General features: G+C 42.6%; 1 protein-coding gene across 1 annotated transcript; it reads right to left on the reverse strand.

Moving 5' to 3' along the window:
- Nucleotides 1–1676: 1676 nt before the first annotated feature.
- Nucleotides 1677–27102, reverse strand: zdhhc17 (zDHHC palmitoyltransferase 17). The gene is made up of 17 exons (XM_031876893.1): nucleotides 26995–27102; nucleotides 19478–19581; nucleotides 18125–18247; nucleotides 16728–16805; nucleotides 15440–15584; nucleotides 15106–15170; nucleotides 14104–14266; nucleotides 13862–13987; nucleotides 12343–12485; nucleotides 10724–10824; nucleotides 5748–5872; nucleotides 4801–4863; nucleotides 4609–4702; nucleotides 4003–4086; nucleotides 3760–3917; nucleotides 3555–3649; nucleotides 1677–1897 (listed from the first exon to the last, which is right to left on the reverse strand). Exons 1-17 carry the CDS (start codon nucleotides 27055–27057, stop codon nucleotides 1759–1761), a joined length of 1869 nt encoding a protein of 622 aa, XP_031732753.1. The 5' UTR covers nucleotides 27058–27102; the 3' UTR covers nucleotides 1677–1758.
- Nucleotides 27103–27514: the final 412 nt, after the last annotated feature.

Genomic DNA, 27514 nt, shown 5'->3' on the forward strand with positions numbered 1-27514 from the left:
GAGAGCCCAGCTGTCCCAAGCATCGTACATGCAGTGGATAGTCCTCGGCAGGGTATTTAGGGGTTAAAATGCCAATAGACAGCAGTGTCGGACATCACTAGAAGCTATGGTCATACACTTGGAGTATAGTCACTTGATCTTCTTCTTTCCGTTTGGTTGGAAGAAATCTCCCCCCCCCCCCCCCAAACTCAGAAAAAAAAACTGAAAATAGAAATCCAGGAGCACCTTCAACTAACACTGACAAAAAGAAAATAGTTACAGAGAAAAGATATTGTTTATGTACAGGTGCACATTCTTTACACTTCAGTCCATCCTGCTGCTGAATGCGGGGGTGTGTGGGGGGCAGACAGGAAGTGATGGGAGTTGGCCATGTCTGATGGGCCCCTCCTCTTCCTCTCTGTAAACAATGGAAGCGTCGCTGATGGGTCCATGTGTTCCGTAACAGCCAAAAAGAGCCAAAAAACTACAACTAAATGATCAGTGCAATGTCGTAGGCAGACAAAAGACAAACAAAACAAATAAGACTTTACAGCTTTTTTTGAGAGAAACGCACATGGAATGAACCTTCCTTGTAAACTCGTCCGTCCTTCCGCCGCGTTCCCCTTCCTCTTCTACTGCTGCTAATAAATACACTCGCTTTAGAGGTTTACTGTGACGTTCCATGTCGAACCGCTACAGGTACTTGTTTAACCATTTCTTCTCATAAAAACCGACTTCAGCTAAAATGATGTGAAATGTAAATGGTGGTGCTAGCCCATAATGACTATCTATAAATAGTTTTAAAATAAATATACCTGTATCACATTGTCTGTAGGATATTTTCTGTCGCGTCTACGGTGGTCGCCGCTGGAGGAGTCACGCACCTCGTCCTGTGTGAACGCCGCACGACGACTGCTGTCAGGGTGCAAAAAAAAATAGAAACCGCTCGGATATCTCCTAAAATTCCGTCTAACAGCTTTTGTCTCAAACAGGTGACAAGTTGGACTCCTGCGGCGGCTCCACCTCTTAACCAACTCTGATGAGTTCAACTGTGTTGGCAAATCCTCATCAGCTCGACTCATCCCGGTGCAAAATCAAGACCTTTAAAAAAAGAATTCCCTTATCTCTATCATAATTAGAAACAAATTAATTATTTAAAAAACAAAACAAAAATGTTTTCCTTCAGCCTCCCTGGCCAGCACAGTTCACCTTCACAGGACCGACAGACTTCTTGAACCAATCAAAAACAAACAAAATACGTACAGGGCATATCAACAGGGACACCATAAATAGGGATATAGTGGGAGGGGCAAATAGAGATGCTGTCTCCGGTACAAACAGAAATGCTTTTATTTTGTAACTCCTCTGGACTGTCGGCCTCTCTCCTCTCTGTTTGTGCCTGGCAGCAACGCACCGTCCAAAAGGGCTGAGGAGAGGAGACGAGGTGGAGGGGTGGGACGGCTGATGCTGTAGAATAGTAGTAGTAGTAATAGTAGTAAAGGTAGTGGTGAGGGCGGAGGGGGGGTGGGGGGTGGTGGTGTTGCCCCGTAACAGCATGCTAGTCCTGTCTGATTATTTTTTTTCCAAGTCTTTTGATCGGTGTGAGAGAGATGGTCCAAAAAAAGCAAGTGCTCTTGAGAACAGCATCGCTCCGATATGAATGCCGGCGTGTGTGTGTGGGGGGGGGGGGGGGGGGGGGGGGGGCGGGGGGGGTAATCCTTCTAAGAGACACTGGACACCTCCCCTCCCCCCCCACTACCTTCCCCTTTTCTTCCTCCTCTACACCAGCTGGTAGCCCGAGCCTGACGTCTGGTCGTACTCTATTGTGTACTGCGTGGTCCAGTCCACCGCCACGGGCCGTATCAGACCGCAGCAGCGGATCTCGAAGAAATCTATGAGGTTTCTGATGCAGCCGTGGCTGCAGAGAGAGAGAGCGAGAGAGAGAGATAATCATGTTATCATCATTTACCATGGTAATAACTAAAGAGTACTATCACATCATTTCTAAGAACTGCTGGTGGCATCATTTGAAGACTACTCCTCCAGTTTAGCATTACACTCTTGTCAAAACCGGGTGCCTACATTACCCACAGTTAGGGGTGCAACGGATCACAAACCTCATGGTTCGGATCACGGTTCTTGAGTCACGGTTCGGATAATTTTTCGGATCAACAAAGAAAAGGGGAGGAGACAAATATAACTTTGCTTTCCATTTATTAATTAAAGAACTTCAAAAACACTTAAAGAAAAGAACTTTGGGCTATAATCTTACATAAAAACAAAAATATTGAAGATGTCCAATTTGAAACAAAATTAAATAAATAAATAAAACATTCAAATATACTCAATTCTGTTAAGTTTAAGTGCAACATGAGGTATGTTGATACCCTCGTCCTTTGATCAATATTGAAAGAGAGAAACAGCCAGTGAGCTAGCTTCCACTGTTTACACTTAACTGAACTGCTCGGCAACAACTTGGGTCTATGTTTACTTCCTGTCAGGTTATGCCATTCAAATACACTGAAATAATGTTTACCATTACTGTGACATTATTTTCAAAAAGATGAGAATATCTCCATTGTCTGGAGTGAGGGTAGACCTTTCTGTGGTGACTGGGATATTACTATTGGGCGTGTCTAGCTTCCACTCTACTACTTCTGTCAGCACCTGCACAGAGGGGGCGTGTCTGCAGCGCCGGACTATGAATCTCCACTCCGCCGTGGTGAAAGCAGTCACGTCTTTTCCTTTTCATAGAGGTCTGGAACAAGCTTCACACTGAAGTGGGTGCGTGAGTGGATTTCGTAGCGTGGCTCAAGCATTTTAACCAGATTTTGAAATCCTTTGTTTTCCACACCGGAGTGTCCCCCGTCGCTGACAGACGGGATGGTCTCTTCATATGTGTGGACATGCCGATGTAATGTGTCTCTCTTTAAATAATGCCTACATACCGTAATGGTTTCGTCCACCACCCTTATCTGTCATTATAAGTTACAGGGAAGATAAAATGCTCCCAAACTTACGACTGAAATGACGCCGGGGGCTTCTCAAGTTCCTCCGCTCGCCATGACTTCCGCCGTTAAATGCTTTCAACCTGCTCGGTTCACGTGAACACACGACTGCTTTATATCTGTTCACTGACACTCTGCATTGATATTCGGGGACTTGTTACTTGAAAAGGAACAGCAGCAGTACAACTTTATTACACACTATGATGATTAAACTGTAAAAAGAAATTTGAAAAAAAATACTCAATTGATCCACGGTTCACGAGTGATCCGAACCGTGAGGGCTGATCCGAACCGTGAGGGCTGATCCAAAACGGATCACGGATCAATCCGTGATCCATTACACCACTACCCACAGTGCAACCGGACCGCCGACAGTTCAGTCGTAGGTTCCTCTGACTCAAGTGACATCACTTGAGGATATTAATCAGTCCACACACAGCTTCCTCTAGCGAGAACATATCTTTTTTCCCCCTGATTTTGGCGAACCCTTCAATGCTTTTTACTGAAACTCGCTGAAAGGATGGGATTCAGCTCTCTGTAGTAAACAAATAAGAGAAGATCACTCACTTGAAGGGACTTTCGATGGACGTGGCTGTGACTTTAAAGTGCTTGTATCTCCGAGCGTTCATCCTCTCGTTGGTGGTGATTCCCAGAGCTGCGATCTAAGAGAGGTAGAAGGCGAAGAGGTCAGCCAACATTCCACAGAGTAACAGACTCAACTATTTAAGCGTGCATATTACAGGCTCAAGTGTAAATCCTAGTTGTCCCAGACCTGGTAGAGCTGACACATGATGAGCACCGCCACCCACATTAAGTGGAAGACGCTGTTGAGGAACATCCAGAACATCCAGGGAGAGCAGGAGGCGATCTGGGTCAGGTAGAGCCAGAAACCATCCTTGGCGTAGCTGGTGGCACAGTGGATCCTCCAGTCTGAGGGATGAGAGACCGAAGGGAGGGAGTCAGCAGAGAAACAGAGCAAAAACGAGGGAAAAGGGAGCGGGGGCTTCCTACTCACAGCAAATGCAGCCGTATATCATCCAGCAGATCATGCAGAGCAGGAAGAACAGGTAACCCATGAAGTAGCGGTGATTGCCACTTCCTGTTGAGGAGAAACAAACATGTCACGTCCCATTCTCATCACCTTAGCTCTTTGCTTTGGTCATCTCTCTGCCGACTGAATGGAGGTCAAGTGAAAGGAAAGTCCAGAAGTGACAAGTTTACAGACACATGCACCTTTGCCCTCTTCATTTCCTGAATCTCGTCATGATAGCCTTCTCCACTGTGTTGAGAACTGATGAACAAGTAAATGAAAACTAACCTGAACAAGTCTACACTTCATGATGTACTCTGTAAAAGGAATTGAAAAGCAATAACCAAATCCTTTTTTCAAACTAAATCTGCTGGAACAGTGCTCATTAAAAGGATCCCAGCTTACGTCCAGCATTTCCCTCAAGAACAAATTGAGAGCAGGAGTCCGGACACATGCTGCTTGTTAGAGTGGAATATGGAGCTCATAAAACACCACAATAAAAAGCCACAACTCTCTGTCAGGGGAAGGAAAATGGCGAGTGTTTGAGGGAGAGCGTGACATCGTCGTGAATCTGTGGCGGCGTTAACGTACCGACACAGTTCCCCACCCAGGGACAGTGGTGGTCGAACTTGGCGATGCAGCGGTTGCACACGGCGCAGTGTTTGGACCTGATGGGCTTCCGTATCTGCAAGGACGCAGACGTAAAGGAGCAAAAAAGGTTGTATTGTTATTTCTGTTTTGCTCTGCATGTATCGTCTTGTAAAAGAGGAGTCAGATTTTTACCAAGCAGGTGCTGCAGAATATGCTCAGATCCAGGCTGCCCGTCTCTGCCAGCTCCACAATTGTCTGGAGGAAGGAAAAGAGAAACAAAAGCAGGATTTTAGATTTTTTTAAAGCAGGCAGAGGCGTGGCAGAAAAATGAACAACCAACAAAAAAATGAATCTTGGAGTTCTAATCCGCACCGCAACAGAAGACCTACTGACAGCCTACAAGCTGAAGCTGAGGCTTCCAGCTGAGCGATCCCACTAAACTAAAGCTACAATGGGATTACAGTTTCATACAGCCATTAGTTTGGTTTCTGTTTTGAAGGCAAAAATACTTAACATACAGGGTTTGGATTTAATCTGCAGAAATATGATTGTTTTCAGACATTACGTCACTGTGCAAATAAACTAAAGCTGCAGAAATCAGAGGAAAACAAGAGGTGGAATGGCTCCTCTGCAGTGAATGGAAAGCTTTGAAGCCTTTGATGCAGAGGAGAGTCCTGCGCTGTGCTGAACAATGCAGGGTAAATATAGTCCATCAATCACAGGGGCCCGGTGGGAAGAAGAGGCCTCTGTTGTCCCCCATTAGAGTGCGATAATGAGGGACGGAGACACCAAGAGGCCAGAGGAATCAACCGCGATCACGTCGTGTTCTCGGTAAAACAAATGATCGGACGCCTGTATTCACTGCACATACGTTAAAGGGACAGTGTGTAGGATCAGCCCTCTGCTCACTCCCCCCTTTCCAAGACTGCTGTAACATTAGCCGCCCAGTGCCAACAGATCCCCCCCGAAGTGCTACACACTGGCTCTTTAACACTTTGTGTAGTAAGATACACGACAAAAATAACAAAATCAAAAACATTCAAAGGAGAAAAAAATGGCCGAAACACAAGAACGCATCATCACTAAGTAGGGTTTCAAACATTGTTCTCAAACGGTGTTCCTGCTGCTGGTGTCTTTACCTTTTTCTTCTGCTCCTCGGTCGCTTTGATGATTCCCGGGTCGGACTTCCAGGACTTGCCAAAGTTGTAGAACAGAGCAATGGTGTTTAACAGGAAGGGCAAGTGGACGGTGGCAAAGGGGAGATGTGCAGCGAACGTTAAGGAAGACGAACGAACAGCTACACCAGTTTTAACAACTGCAGTTTCTTTTTTGCCACGATCAAATCCTATTTATTCTTGCCTGAGAATCCTCCTGTTTTTAAGCCAATATGTCAACAAAACTTTGTCCTGTGTTCTGTTGCAACCATGAACCATTCCTGCTCTCACAGAGGAAACTACCAGCACTAGCAGACTGTTTATGTGACGCTGTTATGCAGTGAATGTATACATGTACATGGGCCGATACCTGTTCCCATAGAGCACTGGTGTGCAGGTTCTACGGTCCTCTGTGTAAACAAGTGAAGCCTGTAACGGATTACGAGCAGAGTCACTCATGCAGGTGGGCATGACTCAGCTAAAATCCCACAGGAAAACCAGCCAAGTGACACAGAGAGGCCCAGATTTGCTAATGTGTGGCTGAAAATGGGAAAGTGGGAAAAATATGACAATTTTGAAAAAAAAAAAAAAATAAATATATATATATAGAATCGTTGAGAAATAGCTTCACATGTGTCTTTTGCATCTTGCAAATGACCCCCCCATACTCTTTCAACAAAAGATTTGAGAATGGAAGCTGGCAGACCACTACGCTTCCACTTGATGTGTTGGGATCATATTCTAGGCTTCAAATGCTACCAAGTGCATAAGTCAGAGGGATTCATCCATGAATGTATAAAGAGAACTGGATAGAGTGTTGGAGGCAGCACCCTTGTTCATTCCTGTGAAAGTTTGACTTCCGAGTATAAAATGACCTGATCTTCAGCATTATGGGGCCCATAGAGCAAGCTCACTAGTGTTTCCTTTAACCCGGCCTCCCAGCCCTCCATCTGCTTAGTAACAGAAATCTCTTTCCCGATGCAAGACAATGAGAAAAAGTCTTCTTGGACCCAAAAGCATCACATGACGGACCTGGAAATTGTAATTCCACCGTTTGGCCACCAAGTAAAGTTTGCTTTGCCACGCAGCTAGGCTTGCTAAAAAGTAGGCCTGTGTCAGCTGTTTGCTGGACATCTAAACCTAAATAACTGCCACTTTTTTCTCGTCCATCAAATACTACTTCCATTATTATCTACAGCCAAACTCATCATCCTTTAAATCAGAGGTCTTCAACAGGGGGTCCGTGAAATTTTTGGTTGATTAGACAATTTTTTTTTTCCCCAAACATGAATCTGTCCATTATTTTTGTTTAAAATAAAAACATCAATTTGAATAGCTTGTATGCATGATTATCATGCAATTGGCAGACAATGTTGATATTGGTATAAGCTGACAAGGTATGTTTCTAAATGGCAGTGGCACGGCCACCCTACTCACTGTACCTTGCACGTTTAAAATAAAAACATGAATATATGAACCTGTGTATTATTTGAAAAGCTTAGTATTGAATGCACAATAAAGAGGTATACATGGTACTAGGCCCAGTTTAATATAAAACACAATTTTATACAATATATATATAGTCAGGGGTCCCTACTCCATCTCTCTATCAGTTTGGGGGTCCTTGGCCTGAAAAACATTGAAGACCCCTGCTTTAAATCATAGATTCGGGTTTGGCTGTAAATTGAAGTTTCTCTTCTTCTACCGAATTGTAGGGCATAATGAGTTATTTAAGTTCAAACCAAACTGAACGCTTGGATCTGGACCGTCAAAGCAAACTGGATGCGAACACCAACCTCGAAAATGCCAAATCCACCATAATAGACAATACTAAAGTCCTCTGAAGCACGAGGCACACACACACCATGAGCATCTCAATAACATGCCCCAACAGCAACCTTCCTTTCACCCCTCTGGCACAGTTATGACCTCACTGATGAGCACTTACTCAGCACCGACAGAGTGAGAGGCCTCTACTAGTCCCTAAAGACCACATGAAGCCATTGATCTTCAGAAGTATCTCCACAAAGAACTGGGTGTTGACTTAATGAGTCAAACCCTCTCAGAGCTTGCCACTGGTCTGCTCACTCAGGGACCGGTGGAGATGCAGAGCGATCAATGCAACTCCTCAGACAAATGGGTTTGAAGCTTCCTCAGGGAGAGACTGTGGTCACCTCCCGTTAGCACCCAGTTATCTTTTGAAAGGAGTGGTGAGGTGGTTTTGACAAGTCTCCCTACCCAACAGCAAGAGGGTCACAGACAGATCCATCAGTTTGCTGCTGAAGACTTACTATGACGTGCAGACATACTATAGTGACATTAATGCTACATCACCAGTACAAAACTCCAGGGTCACCTGCTGAAAATGCATTCAAGAGTCTATTGATTCTGAGGAAAAACACAGCATTTTGCTCATTGGGAGAAAAGGTCACCTAAAACAGTAAAAAGTGAAACGTCTCCACTCACATCCAACCAGATAATCGTCAGGCCAGATGTTGAAGTCCTTCAGCCCACAGCTCAAATACAAGGTTTATATTCTAATCCTCAAATCCAAGATCAATAAACCAAGAGCTCGTTGGAACGGCTTCGGAAAACCACTTCCCTCGCTGCTTTCAGACGGCAGAATTTAAGTGCAAATTTTAAAGTGAATTTCCAGAAAATGCAAATTAAAATGCGTTTCCATCCGCTACTTATGCTTTGTTTAATATGAGAAGTCGGGTGCATCGAGATTAACAGCTGGTGGTCGGGTACCATAAAAACCATTGGAAATAGCGTAATTAAAAGAGCTCCAGTCAAACCTCAAACAAGTGAAAAACAATGCAGAAAACATGACGGTGCATTATGGAGTTAGTCTCCTTACCTCTCCACACAGATCTGATGTTTTCGTCTGCTGCCATTTCTGCTTCAGTGGACGATCAAATCACAAGCACATGTACATTGAGATTCATTCGCTACATCCGTTTTCATTGCACTTTTGTCACAATTTGTTTTTAATCAATGCACAAAACTTTTCCACCTCAGCCAAGGGGATTTTTTTTGTATTGCGATGTTCAGACTTTGTAATTTCCTGCGTTTCCACTAATTCATGCCAACTTCACGCAGAGATTGAGCAGCTGTGTTGAGGTGAGAAAGTCTTTATTCATTTTCAACACAACTACTGTCACTTTTCATGTGCACAAACAAGTGCAACACGATGAATGCCTTCCAGGAAAGAGTGTCCAAAAGTGTGTGCCATTATGGCAACGGTCTCGATCATATGTGAGCTTTGAATATATCATTAACTTCTAGTTAAGGGGAGACACTATAGGTGAATAGGGTAAAAAAAAACAGTCAATCGGCATGAAACTTCCCCAGTTGATTACTTACATTAAGACTATTTTTTGTATTACAAGTTCTTTGACAGGAGACACAAATAGAGAAAGTAGTAAACACCGAAATGTGTATTTTGGATGTTTCATTTCCACTAGTCTGAAAGAAGACATGTTATGGAAGCACCAAACCATCCAGTCCCACAGTGCTCCTGATTTACATATCACTCAATTTGCATAGATACATGTGATTATAAAAATATGAGCTGTCAGGAACATGACTTTCAACTAAAAAGACACCATTACTGGAAAGAGATACATGGCAGATACGGCACACAAGCCTGTGTGTGGTCTGACTACCTTGATAGCTGGAGGGCAAATGAGAAGAACTCTTCTTTTCACTCTTTTTTTCTCCAGACAAGAAAGAACCTGCCTGTCGTCAAAGGGGCAACTTTTGACCCGTGTACGAACAAGACTGCAGGTTGAAACGTAACCTAACCGCTGCTCTTTGAGGCTGAGTGCACGCATGTGTAAACCTCACTTAAGGAGCAGGTCTGTCATTGTAGTAGATTCCCTCCGTCAATTTTATGTCGAGTAGACACGTAATACACCCACCAAAAACATGCTCAGAACAAATCTCCAGCAGCATTTCACAAGAACCGAAAAGAGAACAGTTTTCTTTTCCAATGAGCTCCGGTCAAAGTCATCTTACCCTCTTCCCATTAGCGGAGCAGTGAGGCATAAAATCAAATGCCTTCCACAAACGAGAACTCCCCTCTCACAATTAGTAGCTTTCCAACAGAAAGGCAATTCTACCATTACATTAAAATATAATAAAAACCTGAGAGTAGCCGCGCTGAGGTCAACTGCAACTCTTTGGAGTCGCTTCGTTGGGTTTCGCCCAGCAGCTGCTACACACTGAACTCCCTGTTCACAACTCTAACACAGCAACAGGCACATTTGTTAGCTCCATCACAATGAGACCGTTTGAGCAGTTGCAGTTGTTTCACAGAGTTTCCACTCTTATAACTCTTTCTGCAGGTAGTCCACGGGCCTGTAACTTAATCTCACTGATGTTCCGTCAGGCCAACACAAGCACTTTTCTCCTCTGCAACCAAAATGCATCACAGGCAGCAGAAAAAAAATAAATCAATTTTACAAGTCTATATGTTATTGAGATCCTCTCTGCTTGGAGATCACATGTTTGCCAATTTTACAAACTGCCCTAACAGATTCACAAAAGCTCTTGGCTTTTGCTGAATGACTTGTGCAATTGCTAATAAGCCAAAGATAAATAGCCCATTTTAACCAGCATGTGACACAAGTGCAAGGCTTTAAATTGACATCTGTTTTCCAGACGGTGTTTGCCTGGTCTGGAAGCATTGGCATGGGACTAATCTGACTGAGCAACTACTACATTCTGTATGACCATAAACATATTCAGTCTCATATTGCACAGAACAAAGCTCCATGGGAAGTCATCCCAATTTTTTTTAAGCTAATCGGCTGCTGACTGTAACATTTATTCGTGTGTCCCGTACAGATCATTCTTCTCATCTACCTCACAGCAAGATAAAGGAATTTCCCCAAAATGTCAAACTATCGCTCTGAGAAAAACAAAGACTGATGCCGTCTTAAGACGGAAAAGGATATCGTTCCAGAACCAGTAGAACCAGGTGGCGTACATCCAGAACTTGGTGGCCAGATAGATTCCCAGAGGGAGAGCACTGTGCATGGAGTGGTCGAAGAAAGCCCTGCGAGGAGACAGGAGGAGGGTCATAGTGATTAGCAGTGTTTCTTAAAATGGTCATCTGTTCAGTTCTGAATTTTTGTCTTGTTAGAACTTATTTCTGTAGATAAAAAGTCATAAGAAGCCAGAATTGTCCTTTAATGGGCATCAATCCCACTGCAGGCACTGCTCAGCTCATAACGTATGTGTTCAATATATCAAGGCCCTCTTCCTGCAGATGTGAAGCTGCTCACTGTAGCACATGTGGTCAAATGCAAACCTGGGTGTTAGATCTGAATCCTGCAGACAGCAGCAAAAATAAACCAACCCATAACCTGCAGTTGGACTCAGTCACCATTGTTTTTTCACCAAGTAGGTATTCCAAGAATGTCAGTAAAAAGAAGCTAAGACACTGCGTAATGTGTGTTATCTTAGTCACAGAGCAAACAGTATTGAGGAGCACAACAAACTATAGCAGCAGGACCAGGTGGCAGAGGTAATGGGGCTTAAGTAGGGGGAACAATGTGTGTATGTGTGTGTGCTTAAGGGAGTACTTGTTAAGGAATGGTGTGGAATGTCGGAAATTACATGTTTGTTTGCACGCAAGAATATGTGTGTGTGCAGTTTATGTGCTGGTGCAATAAAGAATGGGTGTATTCAGGGGTGTGTCAAGTAAATCTATTGTAGTATAACGTACGTGTGTGGTGTCACGACATTCGGATCTAAATTGGGACATTGGGACTAGTATCATCCGGAGATCTTTAGTGATTTGTAATAACTGATCTTAATCCTGTGAGAATCTGCCATGACTGCAATTCAACAAGAAAATTTCCACCGCAAATGTGATAGTGTCAGTCCAGTGCAGTGTGATTTGGGGTCATTTTTTCTGCCTCTTTCCCAGAATTACGGAGGCTGTGTAGGTAATTATTAATATTAAAAGTTTTGACAGCATTCTGGGTGCAAATTCAGGACCTTCATCTCGCTAGATGCTTTGATTGAGGTTTTAGAATGAAGCTTGGAACATCTGTTGTCATATTTTATGATTGTATCACCCTTAAAATGGGAACAATATGATTGTGTTATTGTTGCTATATTAATGTAATATGGTACAGTAAGATTGTTATCGCAGGTGCGTGCGGGACCTGTCTTTTGACCGCAATGAAAATATTTTTGAAAGGCTAAACGCCAACAGTTTGAAGCAGAACATTTTGTGAACTTTGGAAATGATTACATCTATCTTTAAAATAAAATACTGAGATAGTTTCAGAGACAAGGACATAGTGCGAGAGAGACGGGAAGTAAAGGTGGAAGCCTAAGGACTCTAACACACAATTTCTGTAAGTTATTAATAAGCAAAAATAACCAAATGTTAAGCAGAGCCTTGACATCAGTAAATTCGAGTTAAATACAGACTTGGCGAAAACATGGACATTAGGGGGTGATTTGAAAAATGACATGAAATCCCCAGGTAATACTAGTCCTGTGTGTATGCTAGCTAGTGTGTGGGTGTGTTATCTGTGTCTTTCATGTAATTGTGACGTACTTGGAGAGGCACTGCACGGTGACCCAGACGCCGGCGTACATGAGGCCCTTGATCAGCCAGGAGTCGATGTCCAGGTCAGCGATGAAACCAACCAGCCAGATGACCAAGAAGGGCGTCGCCAGCATCACCTTCTGCCTGAACTCCTGCAGGAGGAGGAGAGGAAGGAAATGATAAAAGAACAAACAGGAGAGTAAGGAGGTATAGGAGAGGAGAGATGTAGTAGAGGTGGTGAAAACAAAGGCATAGAAAGAAAGTGGAATGGTGTAAAAACAAGGTGAAAGACAAAGCATTTGGGGGAGACAGAGAAAATGAAGATTGATAAGAAACAGGGAAGTTGGGCAAGAGATGAGACGAGACAAAAAATGGAAAAAACAGATGAGATTTTTACAAGCAGGAAGGAGTCCCATTGAGCTGCGTAAAAGTACAAATATTTCCTATAATTCACATCAGCCAGGGTAATGAATCATGACCATACACATCTCTCTACTGACTGATCAGAAACCTTGTACACATTTACAATAGTTTCTATTCGAGGCGAGAGTGCAAACAGCAGTTTGCTTTGAATATTAGAAGAGTCATCGGAGAAATCACAGCGAAATAGTAATTATTCAAAATGTCATGTTTAAATAGCAAGCAAATATTTAAATAAAGTGTTTATACAAATCAAGTATTACATATTTTTATAGCTATTTGTATTGAATCACATTTGGCTCAGCTGTGGAGGTATAAAGAAAGGTAAACAGCAAACCAAACAAGTTAGATGTATTCTACAAATTTAGACATGGCCTGTAAAGCTCTACTCACTACAGCACTGGGCCTGACACGAGGGATCTGGACTAAAGGTGAGGCAAACCTCAGATGGGCAGCAATTCTCGTCATGTTTTTACATGCTAACTTACTGTCTCATTCTAAAAGTTACCTTCATTAACTGATAACATCCCAGCAGACAAGTGGAAAGACAACAAGAGTTAAAAACAGTTTTAAGTAGCAACAACAAGTTTATGCATGCACGATCGTTAATATTTCTGAAAACTAAATCAACATTCTGAGTGTTCAAAGTTCAAAGCTTGAGTAGAAGAGGTTATTTATCAGGATGCATGTCAAGTCACCCACTGTGGTGACTGGACGCTATAAAAGTTGTCCCTGTATTTTCCGGTAGTTGTAATATCAGACATAACCCGTCATTTAAGTCATCTCCTCCCTGTCAGACTGTCTGATCGGAGGCCAGCTTTGGACTAAAAGCTAATCACAACCCCAGACATGCTGTGCAGCTGCTGCAGTGCAACGGTTCAGTGTGGACAGGCTGGTCTGAGCATGTCCGTCTGAACTGAGACAGAGACACAAAGGTGTGCATGTCTTTACAGCAGAGATCAGGTGGTTCATGTGACCCGACTGAAAAGGATTCTGTCTATTGGTTCAAATTGCTTGATGTTTCTTCTACTCCATGCCTGCCTATCCCGTCTCTTGACATATAATGTAATGCATTTAAGCATGTGTGATTGTGTGTCTGAATGTGTACCTTGTCCATCTTCAGTCTTTTCAGGTAGGATGGGCTGTCGTAGCCTTTGGCTTGTCGCGCTTCCTGTAAGTGATTGATCATCCAAACGTTCTTCCTTTGCTTGGCGAGATCTAGCGGTGTTTCGCCCTAAAAACAAACAAACACAAGAAAGGTCTATACAAATCTACCATTCCAAAAAGCTCAGGATAAATCCAAATAATACGGCAGTACAGGCACACGAAGACAGTGGATTAAGGTGTTACCTTGATGTTCTGTGCATCGACGTTAGCGTTGGCGTCCAGCAGCAGGCTGATGACGGTGGTGTTGCCGGCCAGCACGGCCCAGTGCAGCGCCGTGTTCTTGTGATATTTGTCGCCCAGGTTGACAGAGACGTTGAAGGTCAGTAGCAGCCGGGTGGGATCCACGCTGTTACACAACGGGGGAAAATCCAGTCAAACAAGCCGGCTCGTCACAAGGACGAAGATGGACAACGATAACGGGAAGGTGATCACAAAAAATAAGACAGTTGGAAAAGTTAAGGATTTGTCTGGCTCATACCCAACACTTTAGAACCAAACTCCATCGGTTTAAAGGGACAGTGTGTAGAATTTGGTGGCATGCAGCGGTGTGGTTGCAGACTGCAAACAACTGAGCACCCCTCTGCTCAGCCTCCTTTGACACCAATAACACTACTACCGCTGTTTCACAAGCGTGTCGGAGAACTACGGTGGCCTTCAGGTAACGTAAAACCCCAAAGATATTCAGTTTACTATCAAGTATGACAAAAAAAGCATCATATTTAAGCACATTTAAGAAGCTGGAACCAGATTATTTTTGTTGCCATTTTAGCTTGAAACAGCAGCACAATTCAACTACTAGAAAGCCTTCAATGTCATTAGAAAAGGATCCATTGAAATTTGCTTGCATCGGATTTAATTTCTTACATCATCATTTACAGAAGCTCTTAATAATCATTACCTCATTAGTTTTCATACTAATTTTTTTTGCAGCTAATGGGTCAATAAGTACATTTTTAAATGAAGGCCAGACAAAAAAGGCTGATCAGGGAATATTCAGATGAAGCTGACTTTGTTTCTGTGTTTAGAGATTTATGCATGAGCAAGTTGTGCGTGTGGCTGCAGTCAGCAGAAACATGCTCGAGCTTTCGCGTGGTACAGTGGCAACTGTTGGTGTTTAAGAGGTTTGAGCTTGAAATTAATCACCGAGCTGTAGCAGCAACATGCACAAATTACACAGGTACGCACCTGTGTGTCCTGTAAGCCGCCCACATCAGAGGAGTCATGCCGTTCTGATCCATCATGTCCACATCCTGATACAGAGGAAAGATGCAATCAAAAAACTGAAGGAGTGAGAGGTGGAAAAGAGAAGCAATAGGGCTCCCCCTACTGGAGAGGACTGGTGCCAATTTATTTCAAAACAGACTTTTGCTATCACAGCAACATCTATCTCCGTCTTTAAGAACAACCTGGTGGACTGCAGTAAACCTCCTAAAGATCCCCCGTCACACAAGCACCTTTGCTGTTGTGAAAAGCACCAGTTTGTGCATGACGAATGAGCCGCAGTGTTAACATTTCCTACCTGTCCTTTGGCGATGAGGTAGGCCACGATGGAGGTGTGGCCGAACTGCGCGGCCAGATGCCCGCAGCTGCAGCCCTCGCCGTCGATCAAAGACGGGTCGGCGCCGTACTTCATGAGCTGCACCACCATGGATAGATGGCCTTGTCTGGGACGAGATGAGCGCAAAACAAAAGGACACTTCTTATTCCGACAACTCGCTACTCAAAGAATAACATCTTTTAAAATGAACAGCAGCGTGCCAATAGCCGGTGACACGCAGGAACAAATAACTCCTGTCTTTCTCCTGAGGTTTGGGGTGAACGCGATTACACATTTAGTTGCTGAGTGAGTGACCAGGCTTAAACTCAACAGTCCAAAGATCAGGGTCTCATTTACTCCGGCTGCTGTTAAACTGCCTTATTTGCACGTGAAATGATGTAGCCTCATATGCTGCCGTGACATCGAGAGACTGACTCCCTGCTCTTATCGCTTGGTGTTTGTCTCTGCGGTGTAGCGGGTGATTTGTTACATGCTTTTATTGCATATAGCATATTGAGTTTTCAAAATGTATTTTCATTACGAACCTTGTCTGCAAGGTAAACCTCCCCTGCAGGACAATAATGACTGGTGAAAATTTAGAATAAATGCAAAGTCATAGATTTATTTCAAGTGAGAACTGTGTTCTAGGACTTTCACTTATTTGCTGCGTGTAAACGTGAGCAGACAAAACACCCGGTGCTTCCAGCATGTGTCTAAACAGCTGTGGTCACACAGACGAGAGGAGGCTGGGGGGCTTTTAAAGGTCACCGGCGGGTGGAGACCGGGTGGTGGAGGGAGATACACGGCTCCTGAGTGTGTGTGAGTGTCGATGGTGTGGATCCCGTGTGTCAAATCTATCAATAATTCAAGATGAGGAGCGCTTCATGCCCCCCACTGTCTGCTTGGGAGAGATGTTGGCGAGCCATTACAAAAAGGAATAAGACCCTCAGTCAAGCAGAGTCATAAATGTGTGCTTGTAGGAGGGATTTAGAACAAGACACAGAGGAAGTTGGCGAAACTGTCTTCTCTGAAAAGTAAAATAAACAATAACTTTAAAATGTTCTGCCGACCACAATCGGGAAGCTAACAAAGGTGTTTCTTAGATTCAGTTGCTTTCCGTTATAACGATTAGTGACATCAATTTGAAGGAACGAAAGGAAACATTGTATTCAGGCATGAATTACATTTCAAATAATAATAAGTAAGGGCTCCGTGGATTCCACATGTCCACCAAATGGCAGATGTGTTATCTGCAGTGAGTGTGTGTCACCTGGTGGCCCAGTGCAGAGGTGTGGAGTTGAGGTCTCCTCCCAGCTGGTCCACTATGCCTCCCTTTGATATGTAGTACCTGCAAACACAAACACAATCGTCAGGTGGAACTTCATACCGCATTAATTCTCCCGAGAATCTCATTTAGGCAATCTAATCTAGGTGTGGGCTGCAGAACTGGTTTAAAAACAAAACCACAACAGATAAGATTGTTGGCTTATCTTCTGACAAAATACTAGGACCTGGAGCCCATACAAACTATACACAGTGGGCAACACCAAGCCAAAACCGGTTTCTGCAAAACAAATACAAAGTTGCACTGCAGCCGTCATGAAAAGTGGGGAACACGAGTCGAGCTGAAACTAATCTGCAACTAATTTGTTAATCGATTCACTCATTTTTCAAGAAAAAAATGCCAAACATACTCTGGTTCTAGCTCCTCAGATTTATCTGTTTTATGGACTTTGAATATATCTTTATATCGTATTTCAAGACGTAATTTTGAGGTCTAAGAAAGTGTGATGAGTATTTCTAGGCTTTTTTCTTCCATTTTTACAATTTTGTAGACAATTAGCTGATTATTTGAGAAAATAATGACAGTACGGCTCTGATTGATTGTTTTTCTCTGTGGAGTCTTGATAATGCTGTTAGCAGCACTAAAAGGAGGCAGATTTCTTCACAAATGATCTGTCTCATGTACTACTGTCAGGATATTGTGACAGAGCAAACGTGACAAAAAGTGAAGTTGCCTACTGAACCTTTATTATTCAATTTGAAATTAGAGTACATGTTGGGAGTTCCACACTATCCTGCTGTCTTGATGAAAGGCAGGACTGCATTGACTGAGCTCGATACTAATTATGACCCTTGAATTCCTCTAACATTACCTCTTTTAAGAAGTAATTAGTATTTACAGAGGAGGGGAACATTTATGCTGTCTTCCACACCTTAATACATTTGCAACTACAGCTAGTTCATTGCTAAATTTGCGCTAACCTTGTCTTCACTGAGCGACCTGAATCAAGCTAGTTCAAATCTCAGTGTGTTTAGAAACAGGGCCTCCATTTTCCTCTGATAGGGGTAAAGGGCTCAGTGGAAACGGGTTGTTAAACAACAAAGTACACAGGAAAAGCTGCCCAAGCAGAGAAAATTGTGTCCAAAAAAAAGAGAAAAGCAGGAGAAAAGCAGCTCCCACATGTAACTTATATTTAGGGTATGCTGGCTGAGCACACTTCTTTTACCTGTCATTTTTTGCTTCATATTTCAAACTCACACTTGTGAACTGACAACCGCATATCTCCAGCCAGTCCTGGGATTTGGACTCAACAACCATCCAAGTCTCTAACCTCTCTGGTACTGTGCCACCACCAACTCCGTGCAAAACGTGACTGGACTCACTTGACCAAATCTATCCTGTTGTTGATGGCGGCCCAGTGAAGGAGTGTTACGTTTTCTTTGTCTGGCTGCCGAACATCGAAGCCCGCCTCCACCAGCTCCCTGCAGCGCTCGAAGATGCCATACCTGAGGAAGAGGAGCGCAGAGGGATTAAAGTATCCAGACGAACAGAGGGTTAAACACAGAAAACCTAGCCACACGCACACACACACACACACACACACACACACACACACACACACACACACACACACACACACACACACAGAGTCTTTAAACAGATATTCCTGACCTCAAATCAAAACAACATAAATCTGTTGTTGTCTAATGTAGTATCACATACAACGCTTCTGCTGTCTTATCAGGAAACATTTCCACATTTGTCCTTCTCTCATTATTCTCTGAGCTTGTGAATGACTTCTTTAGCATAATGTGAATCAGACAACCACAGTCAAAAACACGGCGCCGTTAGATCCGGATTTAAAATATGTAGTGTCGTGATAACACAGAAGCTTATAAATTAACAAGTAAACATGCTGCAATCCAGTAATGATGTCACTTTTTTCAGAAAGTCAAGAGCTTGAAAAGCAGGTTATAAAAACAAACAAAAAAAAAGCCTGAATTACAGAAGAAAAGCAGATATTATCTGATTTTCAATATTCCAATGGTCGTCTAACACATCATGTGGGACAAACACGTCACGAAAAGCAACCACATCTAAGCTTAAAATTGTGTTTTTCAAAAAATATCTAAATCACTTTATTCTACATGCCTCACAATAAACCGTTTGAACTAGACAGATCCTGTAAAAAACATTCAATTCTGCGATTCTCAGCGCAACTGGAAAGCCATGATCAACTTGGCTGAGACCAACAGTCACGTGATAAAAACTCCGGACTGAACTGCAGGCATTTTACACAAAACAGAGAGGAGAGGACATGAGAGACAGTAAGTAGATGTTGTAAAATTGTAAATAGTTCAGCATGTATAGCATGTGGACCCACATTTTTTATCAAATATTGGTAATACTCAAATGTTATATAGCTGATGTATAGCTTCCATTGTTTTCCAATTTTTGTAAAAAGAAATTTGCAAAGAAATTCATTGGGGGTACATTGTTCATAGGTCATCTCAGTTCCAAGCTACAGTTTGGATTTGGAATAAAAAGTTACATCCTCAATGACAACCTTCCTGAGACTAACCAGTGTAAGTTGTGACGAAACCAAACAAATCCATTCATCATTTTCTGAGGTTGCATCAAAGTCTGACAACATGACCGAAAGAGCGCAAAGCTTATCTTGATGTCGTTGTGAGACAACAACGCATATATAATACATATCCATAAGCTCCACTCACTGTGTGGCTTTGACAATGTCCCAGGTGCTGTAGTCGTCCACATGGTTTTTACGGCTGACGTTCTCACTGTAGCCGTGGTTGAAATTACTCTGGGGCTTGATTTCCTGAAAAGGAGGACAAGAGATTGAAACACAGAGATAAAGACAAGTTGTTAAGGTTGTGTTGCTTTATTAGATCATGAGGGTGATGTTGGAACACACAAGAATGCTCTGGCATGTGGGATGTGGTTGCAGGTGTGTATTATATACTTAATTTATGGGTCATTCTATGTCATATCAGATAAAGGTTTTTGTTGGTTTTTGTTTGAACCCTATGTGTTATTTGAGAACAGAAAATATATTTCGGCTGAATTTTAAGCATTTTAAATGTTTTTTTGGGGAATGTCATGCTGTTCAGCATTTGTAGCCTACATCGTGATTGTACAGCTGAGTGAAAAGTGACAGTGACGAGCGCAGCGGTTTCCCCAAAGTGGAACATTTTTCAACTCTCGGCAATCAGAAAAAAAAAAAAACACCTACAGTGCAGTGCTCAGTGCAGAACAGACGCACAGCGTCTCGCTCCCATTGCAAAGAAATAAACTAAGTGAACGTAGCGGTTGCTTGCCATCCCTTGTGGTTGGCTCGTCAATAGCGCAGGTTTTTTCAACATTGCAGTTATTGTGACAGCCCTAATACCGTTCAATTGTGACAAGGGTTTGATAGGATATGAAGTTCAATGCAATCCCTTTAATCCTAAAAACATTAAATGCTACAAATGTCAACACTGGGTTGCTAAACTGGAAAATCTCTGTAAGTGCTTTGAGTCTTCAGACACTGCATCTTTTGAGCCCATATTTTCTTGGCCTTGTCCACCAAATAAGATACAATCAGTGGCTGTGCCCACAGCAGCAGAGTCTACACATGACCAGCTGGGTGGAGCTACGGACAGTTACAAGATACCACCAAAGACTTTGACCTTCAAACAATGATGGCTGTATTGACTGGACTTTCACAGCTTCACTCCCTGTTCAGTTGTCATGAACGGGAATATTAGCTATAGAGACCCAAACTGTTTTTGTACCAGGCTGTTTTAACATGGCGGCCTCCTGGTTGACCAGCCTCAAGTGGATATTTGATCAACTGTCAGTTTTCAGCACCAGAGATAGCCGCTTGGTGCACACGTGCGTGGTGACTTGTCAACACAGGTATAATTCCATTATTAATTGCAGAATTGCATAGCAGTGATTGCTTGAATTGAGCCATCATTAATGTTATTAGTTCCACCTGTGATTCTTCCGCTATGACAAGTCAAAATGTCTGTGAAAAAGTCTATGAATCGGATTCATCTGGAAACAATAAAGAAACAAGAGTGCTCCGATGCGCTCAGGGCCATCAAAATTTTAGTCAGCAAGAATTATTCAGAGAGCAAAATAACATTATTGTGCAAGATGGACAGGCTTAACTGAACTACTCGATTCAGCCCCTGGTGATGGCCCCGCTCAAAGATGACACTTCCGCACTCATTCCAATAAATGACTGCTGTATTAAGAGAGGGAAATAAAGGCTGCGGGACAAAAACAAAGACAGGCTTGTCGGGTCCTGTTGCTGGTGAAGATCTAATCTGTCGCACGACTGTGCAACTCGCATTCAATTAGCCTCCATAGCAACGTCACGGACAACCGTAATTAGCCTCCATCATCCGGAAACAAGGGCTGCGTGAGGTAAACACAGAGCTCTCACACGGCCCTTTGCCATTCTGACTTTCTGGAAAAATTGTGATTTTGGTTTTTACTTGGTGCTAGTTGTATATTAACATGAACTAAAAATACATTCACAGAAGGTATTTGGAGTCTCTGTCTCAATACCCTGTTTTTGCAAGAAATTATGTGAAATTACAGAAGCAACGCACATCAGAAATACAGTTTCATGGTCCTCATGGCTTTAAATAAACCACCTAACCAACATTTTATGTCATCTCTGGATATACACACTGATGTGATGTGATAATGTCAGACCTCAAAACCACAACTCTACATTTGCCCCAACAAGTTAAATAAATAGAACCGGTCATATTTCTCCATCCTCTTCACATTCTCTGGTGCCGTTACCCAACGTTGCATTTAATGAGTTAATGAGTTTTAATTCCGAAATCCAAAGCATTAAAAATCATCAGTTGTAAGGAGGAGAAAAGCATCAATGTTGCTGTGCTACTACAGGGGAGATAAACAGAGGCTAAGACGAGGGATTTTATTTCGGAGTAAATAAGACCGAGGAGGAGGGTGTGAAGGTGGGAATATGAAGGTGACCACCGCATATTTTTAATTCCTGTTTTTTTTAAGTCGTCAAAGCTGCCAGCAAGCGTTCCTGCTTCTCATAGCCAAGTTTTGGTCATTTGCAAATCCGTGCGATCTGTTTCAACTAGACCATGTGCTATTCAGACTAGATTGGCTGCCAGAGAAAAGTGAGAGTAACTCAAGTATGATCGGGACTGTGCTGAGCCTTTTTCCTACGGTAGATTGACAAACAGGAAAAATGTGTTCCTCATCTGGATATTCAATTGAGAGGAAACGGTTTCCCATGTCTTTCCAGGGACAGGACAAAGACATCCTGGCTCTAAACCCTCAGACAGCAGCTGTTCAATCACTTTCTCCATCTCAACCTTCCATGGAGATAACCTTTGACTTCAGTCACAGCAGCCCAACGCTCTCTGTTCATTTCCTTACTGCAATCTAAAAAGCTGATGATAGCATTTGTAACACTATTGATGTGTATTTCTCCAGACTAGGGATTGTAATGATCATTTTTTACATAGCATATATTTCTACTTACTTGGTATATATATATATATATATATATATATATATATATATATATATATTTCTACTCAGTATATTGTATTCATGCATAGGTCATTTTGCTCTGAACTTTGTTGAACGTCACCGTGTCTCTGTTGTGCAAAAGAAGAATCCTCCTTTGCCTGTTCACAAAGATAACTAACTGTGGTGTATGATAATGTTCCACCACCAAGGCCTTTGGGCCGCTTGTTTTGGTTGCTGGCCGTGGCCGGTGGCTGGTCTGAAACCAAAAGTCTGAGACCAAAATGTCTAACATTGGCCATCGGCCCCCACCTTTGCTCATTCTGTATAAAGAAAGTACCGGTACATTCACTTTTTTCTTGGTTCTTCCTCCCTGAGAGTACACATTCTGTTGTGATGATTGAACTTTCTCTGTGCAGAGAATAAATACTTAAAAGACAACCTGGTTTTCAGTATTATTTATTTCAGCAGTAAAAGACTCAAAGCGAGTATAGGAATATTTTCCACCACAGGATGCACCAATCTGTCTTTTTTTAGTTCTGATACCATTAGCGATACCTGGGCTTTGGGTATCAGCTGATACCGGGTAGCGATCCGATATCAGTGTGGTCATCAGTCATCAGGAACTGGCTAATCCAGCATGTGATCTGGAGCACACAGCAGGAAACAGGAGCTTCTTAGCAGCCTGGAGATGTTGTTCATCGCTACATGTAGGCTCTTGAAGCAACGTGGACGTATGTGTGTGTGTCACTCACACATACGAGAGCAGCTAGTGATCTAAACAAATCCCATCAAATGGCCTCCGCAATTAAACTCCAGAGACAAATAGCCTTAGAGGAAAAATGTAGGTCTGTACAAGAAGAACAACAAACAAATAATGTGCTGGAGCAGAAGGCTCAGGACCTCCTGCAGTATATCACGAGGCAACACCACCTGGAAGAGAAGCGTGGAAAAAGGCTGGAGGAGAACAATGCCTTGACCCAACACAACCTTTCTCTGGAAGGTTGTGTTCAGGAGCTGACGGACAATCTCAGAGAGGAAAAAAAGACGAGGGACGAATATGCAACATTCAAAGCCGAAGAATCAGCCAAGATAGACCACAATTACAACCACCAATGCAGAAGCCAAGATTTGAAAGAATACGAAAATGTGAAACCTTGGTTCAACAAATATTATGACATCAAAGCTCAGATGGTCGCCCTCATGCGGCAATGTCAGTATGTCCACAGTAAGATCACGCAACAAAACTCTATACACAAAGAGTGTAACAAAATCAAATCTGCAGACGACACTGTGTTCTCTGCTGAAATATTGAGGCGCTTAATTAACAACGAGCTCCAGGATTTTTAAACTGAGGGACAAACACAAAGCTGCCATTTTACTGTCAAGTTTCTGAGAAAATTAAAGGGAATGTTAGCTAAAATGATGTGACAACATTCACAATTTCCTCATATTTGAACTGTTAAAAAATACTGATTATTATAAATGGCGTCAGATTAATACAGTGGCAATGAGCGGTTTTCGCCTCCTGGTGATGCAAAAAAACAAATAGACAACAGCAGCAATGATATCCTCAAAATATGTTCCATTTCACACCAACCATTGATTTTAGGTTGGAGTCTCATCTGTTCGGTGAGGCAGCAGGCTTGGCTCTCATCAATGGAGCTGGTCAGTGGGACATATGGCACCCACTCACGTCACGTGTGTCTCGAGCCAAAAATGTTGCACAGCGCCATTTCGTCAAAATGCATGTTTATTGGTTTACAGTAGGATCATCAGTCAAATACGGGTGACCAATTCAGTTTGGAATCCACTTTAAAATCAGGAACACATACACAAAGATACAAAATAATTATAATTATAATAGTTTATCACTGCATCTGTAATGACTACTTTGCTGAGACTAGGTCGCACTGTTATTGTGTTCTTTTTCTTGCTGGCTGTGGCCGTAGCTCAACATCAGATTTGATCTGAAATGAGAGCCATTACGGGGGACTAATTCAATACTCAAGGCACAGTACGTCCACGGATCGGGAGGAAGCAGAGGGGGAAACTATTTTTTACGAGGGCATTAATGTGAACGCTCTATGGAAACAGAATGCATGTTTTCCAGTTTGTAAAGTATCAAATCAAGTGCCGGAGCATGTACCCTCTTTTATGTGCCTTTTATGCAAGAACACTCATTTGCATTTTCAAATGAGATCAGGAGACGAGGACATTTGTCCGTTATGTTCCTCGAGAGAGCTCTCACTACAATCTACCCGATGACCCAGATTTCCAGCAGCACCCTGCTGAAAAAAGGAGCAACTTTAAGCCAAGCATGCATAGGCAAAAAAAAACTCAATCTATGACGAAGCTACCACTGTCAAGACGTGTTCTTGCAATATGACATGTGTATGTGCAGCCACAAGGTTTTAAAGACACTGGAGGTTGCGGCAACTTTGGGTCAGGGACACTGGAAGTCTGTGCTGTGCTGAGATGAAGTCAGACTAAATACTACATGCTGCGTGACATTCATGTTTATTGCTTTAATTTGAATAGGCAGCCGGGTTTTTAGAGGGCTTCGTGCCATGCAGCCATTGGGGTATGGGGAGCGGGGGTTTTTGGGGACCCTCCCCCATGAAAATTTGAAACCCCCGATTTTAGAAAAGCTGAATTGAACACCAACATATAGACGACGCGGAGCTGATGCATGACAACTGCGAGGAGAGGAAGGAGGAGTGAGGCAGCGTATGGATGACCCATAACCATGTTACTACTATAGTTTATAATGACGCAGGACAGTGAAGATGCAACCATATCATATAGGAGACCAGCGAGGATATTATTCAAATAATACATACATTTATATTTTCAATTGCAGTTAAACAAAAGGCCTACAGAAAGAAAAAAGGGGTGTTGCAGCTCCCTCTGCACCAACACTTTCCACGCTGATGCTTTACACAAGGCCTAAGCACCGTTATGGTCTTGTATATAAAGTTTAAACAAAATCACATTGACTGTTTCTCTGATCTACAATTTGAGTTGATTGAAAATAGAGTATTTAGTTTTAGTTTAGTAAGATAAAGAAATGTAGAATAACCTTACAAACTACTGTCTTCCACAGTCTGATTCTCCTTCCTTTGTGCAAACCAAACTTGACATAAACACCAAATTAACATACAGTATGAGCCTTCACAAAAGTGGAGTATTAAGTGGACTTACCGCAGTGGAGGCAAATCTATTTGTGGCAATTTGACTGCTTAAGATGTAGCATCATTACCACTTAAGTTCCATACATAATTACATAATGTGTGAGCGGGACTTTTACATTCAGTTATTTGATTAAACTGTTTGGACTACCAGCCAAAATAGCTATATGAACTTATCCGTCAGCACTTTCAGGACACACTGGACATTAAATATATGAATCATTTGAACTGTGCACTGCCAGGATTAAGAGATACTGACCAAGCCTCAAGGTAAAGTAACCCACTTAACCTGCTGGCTGCAAACCAACAAGCAAAACTGGACCACTGAGAGAACAGCACGCCAACTATCATTGAGGCATACTGATGTATGCAATATGAGCTCTTACTGGTTTTTAGTTCACCTGCAAAGCGCAGATAATAACCAATCTGCGTTCCATATGCAAAACCTAGCTCTATCCAGAACCATGTATTGATGCATACTGCTCTGTAGCAAAGTACAGCACTACATGCACGTGATGTAGAATAAATAAGAGGTGAAGCCATTGGATCTCGATAAACAGAAAGAGCCACATAGGCTGTTGTGACCAATCATCATTTAAGTCACATGGAACTTAAATTACCTGTAGTAAAAACGAATAAAGATAGGTAACTTAGGCTCAATTAGGTTTACAACTTCCTGTTAGCTAGGTGTCATTAGCTAACAATGTTGAAATGAATAGTTTTCAGCTGCAATGTGATTTCTTTCTTGAGTCATTGTTAGAAAGAAAATTACTTCGACATTATCCTTTATTGTTCCTTAAAACTAATTTGTTTATCATGAATCGTATTCCTAGCACAACAGTATTATGATAGAAACGACGAATGCTAGCTAACAAATGACAACTTGGCAGATATTGTTAGGTTACTGTAAATCCCTTCCGAGAGGAACCTGTAACGTTGGGTTAGCTAGCTGACAGTGACTACAATATCCCATACTAAGACACGATTATCGTCAACAAGAAAAAAGTGTGATTCATTTTTCAATCGTGGCTGTATATGTCAAGTTATTATGATTGCCGTCTGGACACCACAGGTTGATGCTTCATGTACACTTGACCCCAATTTACCTCACCGCAGCTCTACCAGAGCTACCACTACCAGCTCCGCTAACGTACAAAGCTAACGTCGTACGACTGCAAGGATTAAGCATTAACATTACTTTTTTCCATTACAGACTTAAGCACACAGTTTACAATCTCGTTTACTGACTGCACGGCGTCCCTGCCACATAAAGCACCACCTAGCATAACGTTGAAATTAACAGGAACATCTGCCCAGCATTTCCTTGCAATGCAGCAGGAGGAGGGGGGCTAGCGTTAGCACCGTTAGCATCGTTAGCTTCCTGCCACCCCCCACCGTTGGTCCTGCAGGGGGCATCGGAGTTTCTGAAAAAAGCACGGCAAAAACCAACAGCCACCCATACACCGACCGGCGTAATGCGTTTTGTGTATGTTTATGTGTCCGTGCGAAGGAGTGAAGTCCAAATACTTTACCTCGGCATGGAGAATAGGGACGCAGACAGCTTCTTTCTCATATTCCTCCATAGCGTCCGCCATCTTGGTGGTGATGTTCGCAGAGCATTGTGGGAAACAAGAGGCTGTGTGTAGGGGGGAAACAAACAGAGGAGGCGGAGAAGGGAGCAGTCAAAAACACACAGATGAAGGACAGGCCATACCACACAGAAGGTCACATAATCATAGCATAGCCAGTGACCCAGGGCTACGAATATAAAGCATTGATTTATATTTGTGCTTTTAAATTCAGTTACATGTATTATTATTGCATACTACCGCTAAGGTTTTATGTAAGAATGGTCTGCTGTAGCCCAGGGGCGTCGTTAGGCCTATTGTAGGGGGTCTGAAGCCCCCCTAAAATGTTCTTCAGCCCCCCCAAATAATTTGGGGGGGCTGAAGAACAAAAAAAATTTTTTTGGTGATGTCATTAAATTAAACTATTGTTTCTCACATGGACAAGTTATTTATAACTCTAATATGCTACATCTGTGGTGCGTTC

The sequence above is a fragment of the Anarrhichthys ocellatus genome, unplaced genomic scaffold, assembly GCF_004355925.1.
Source record: "Anarrhichthys ocellatus isolate YVR2014 unplaced genomic scaffold, GSC_Weel_1.0 scaffold118, whole genome shotgun sequence".
NCBI classification, from domain to species: Eukaryota; Metazoa; Chordata; class Actinopteri; order Perciformes; family Anarhichadidae; genus Anarrhichthys; species Anarrhichthys ocellatus.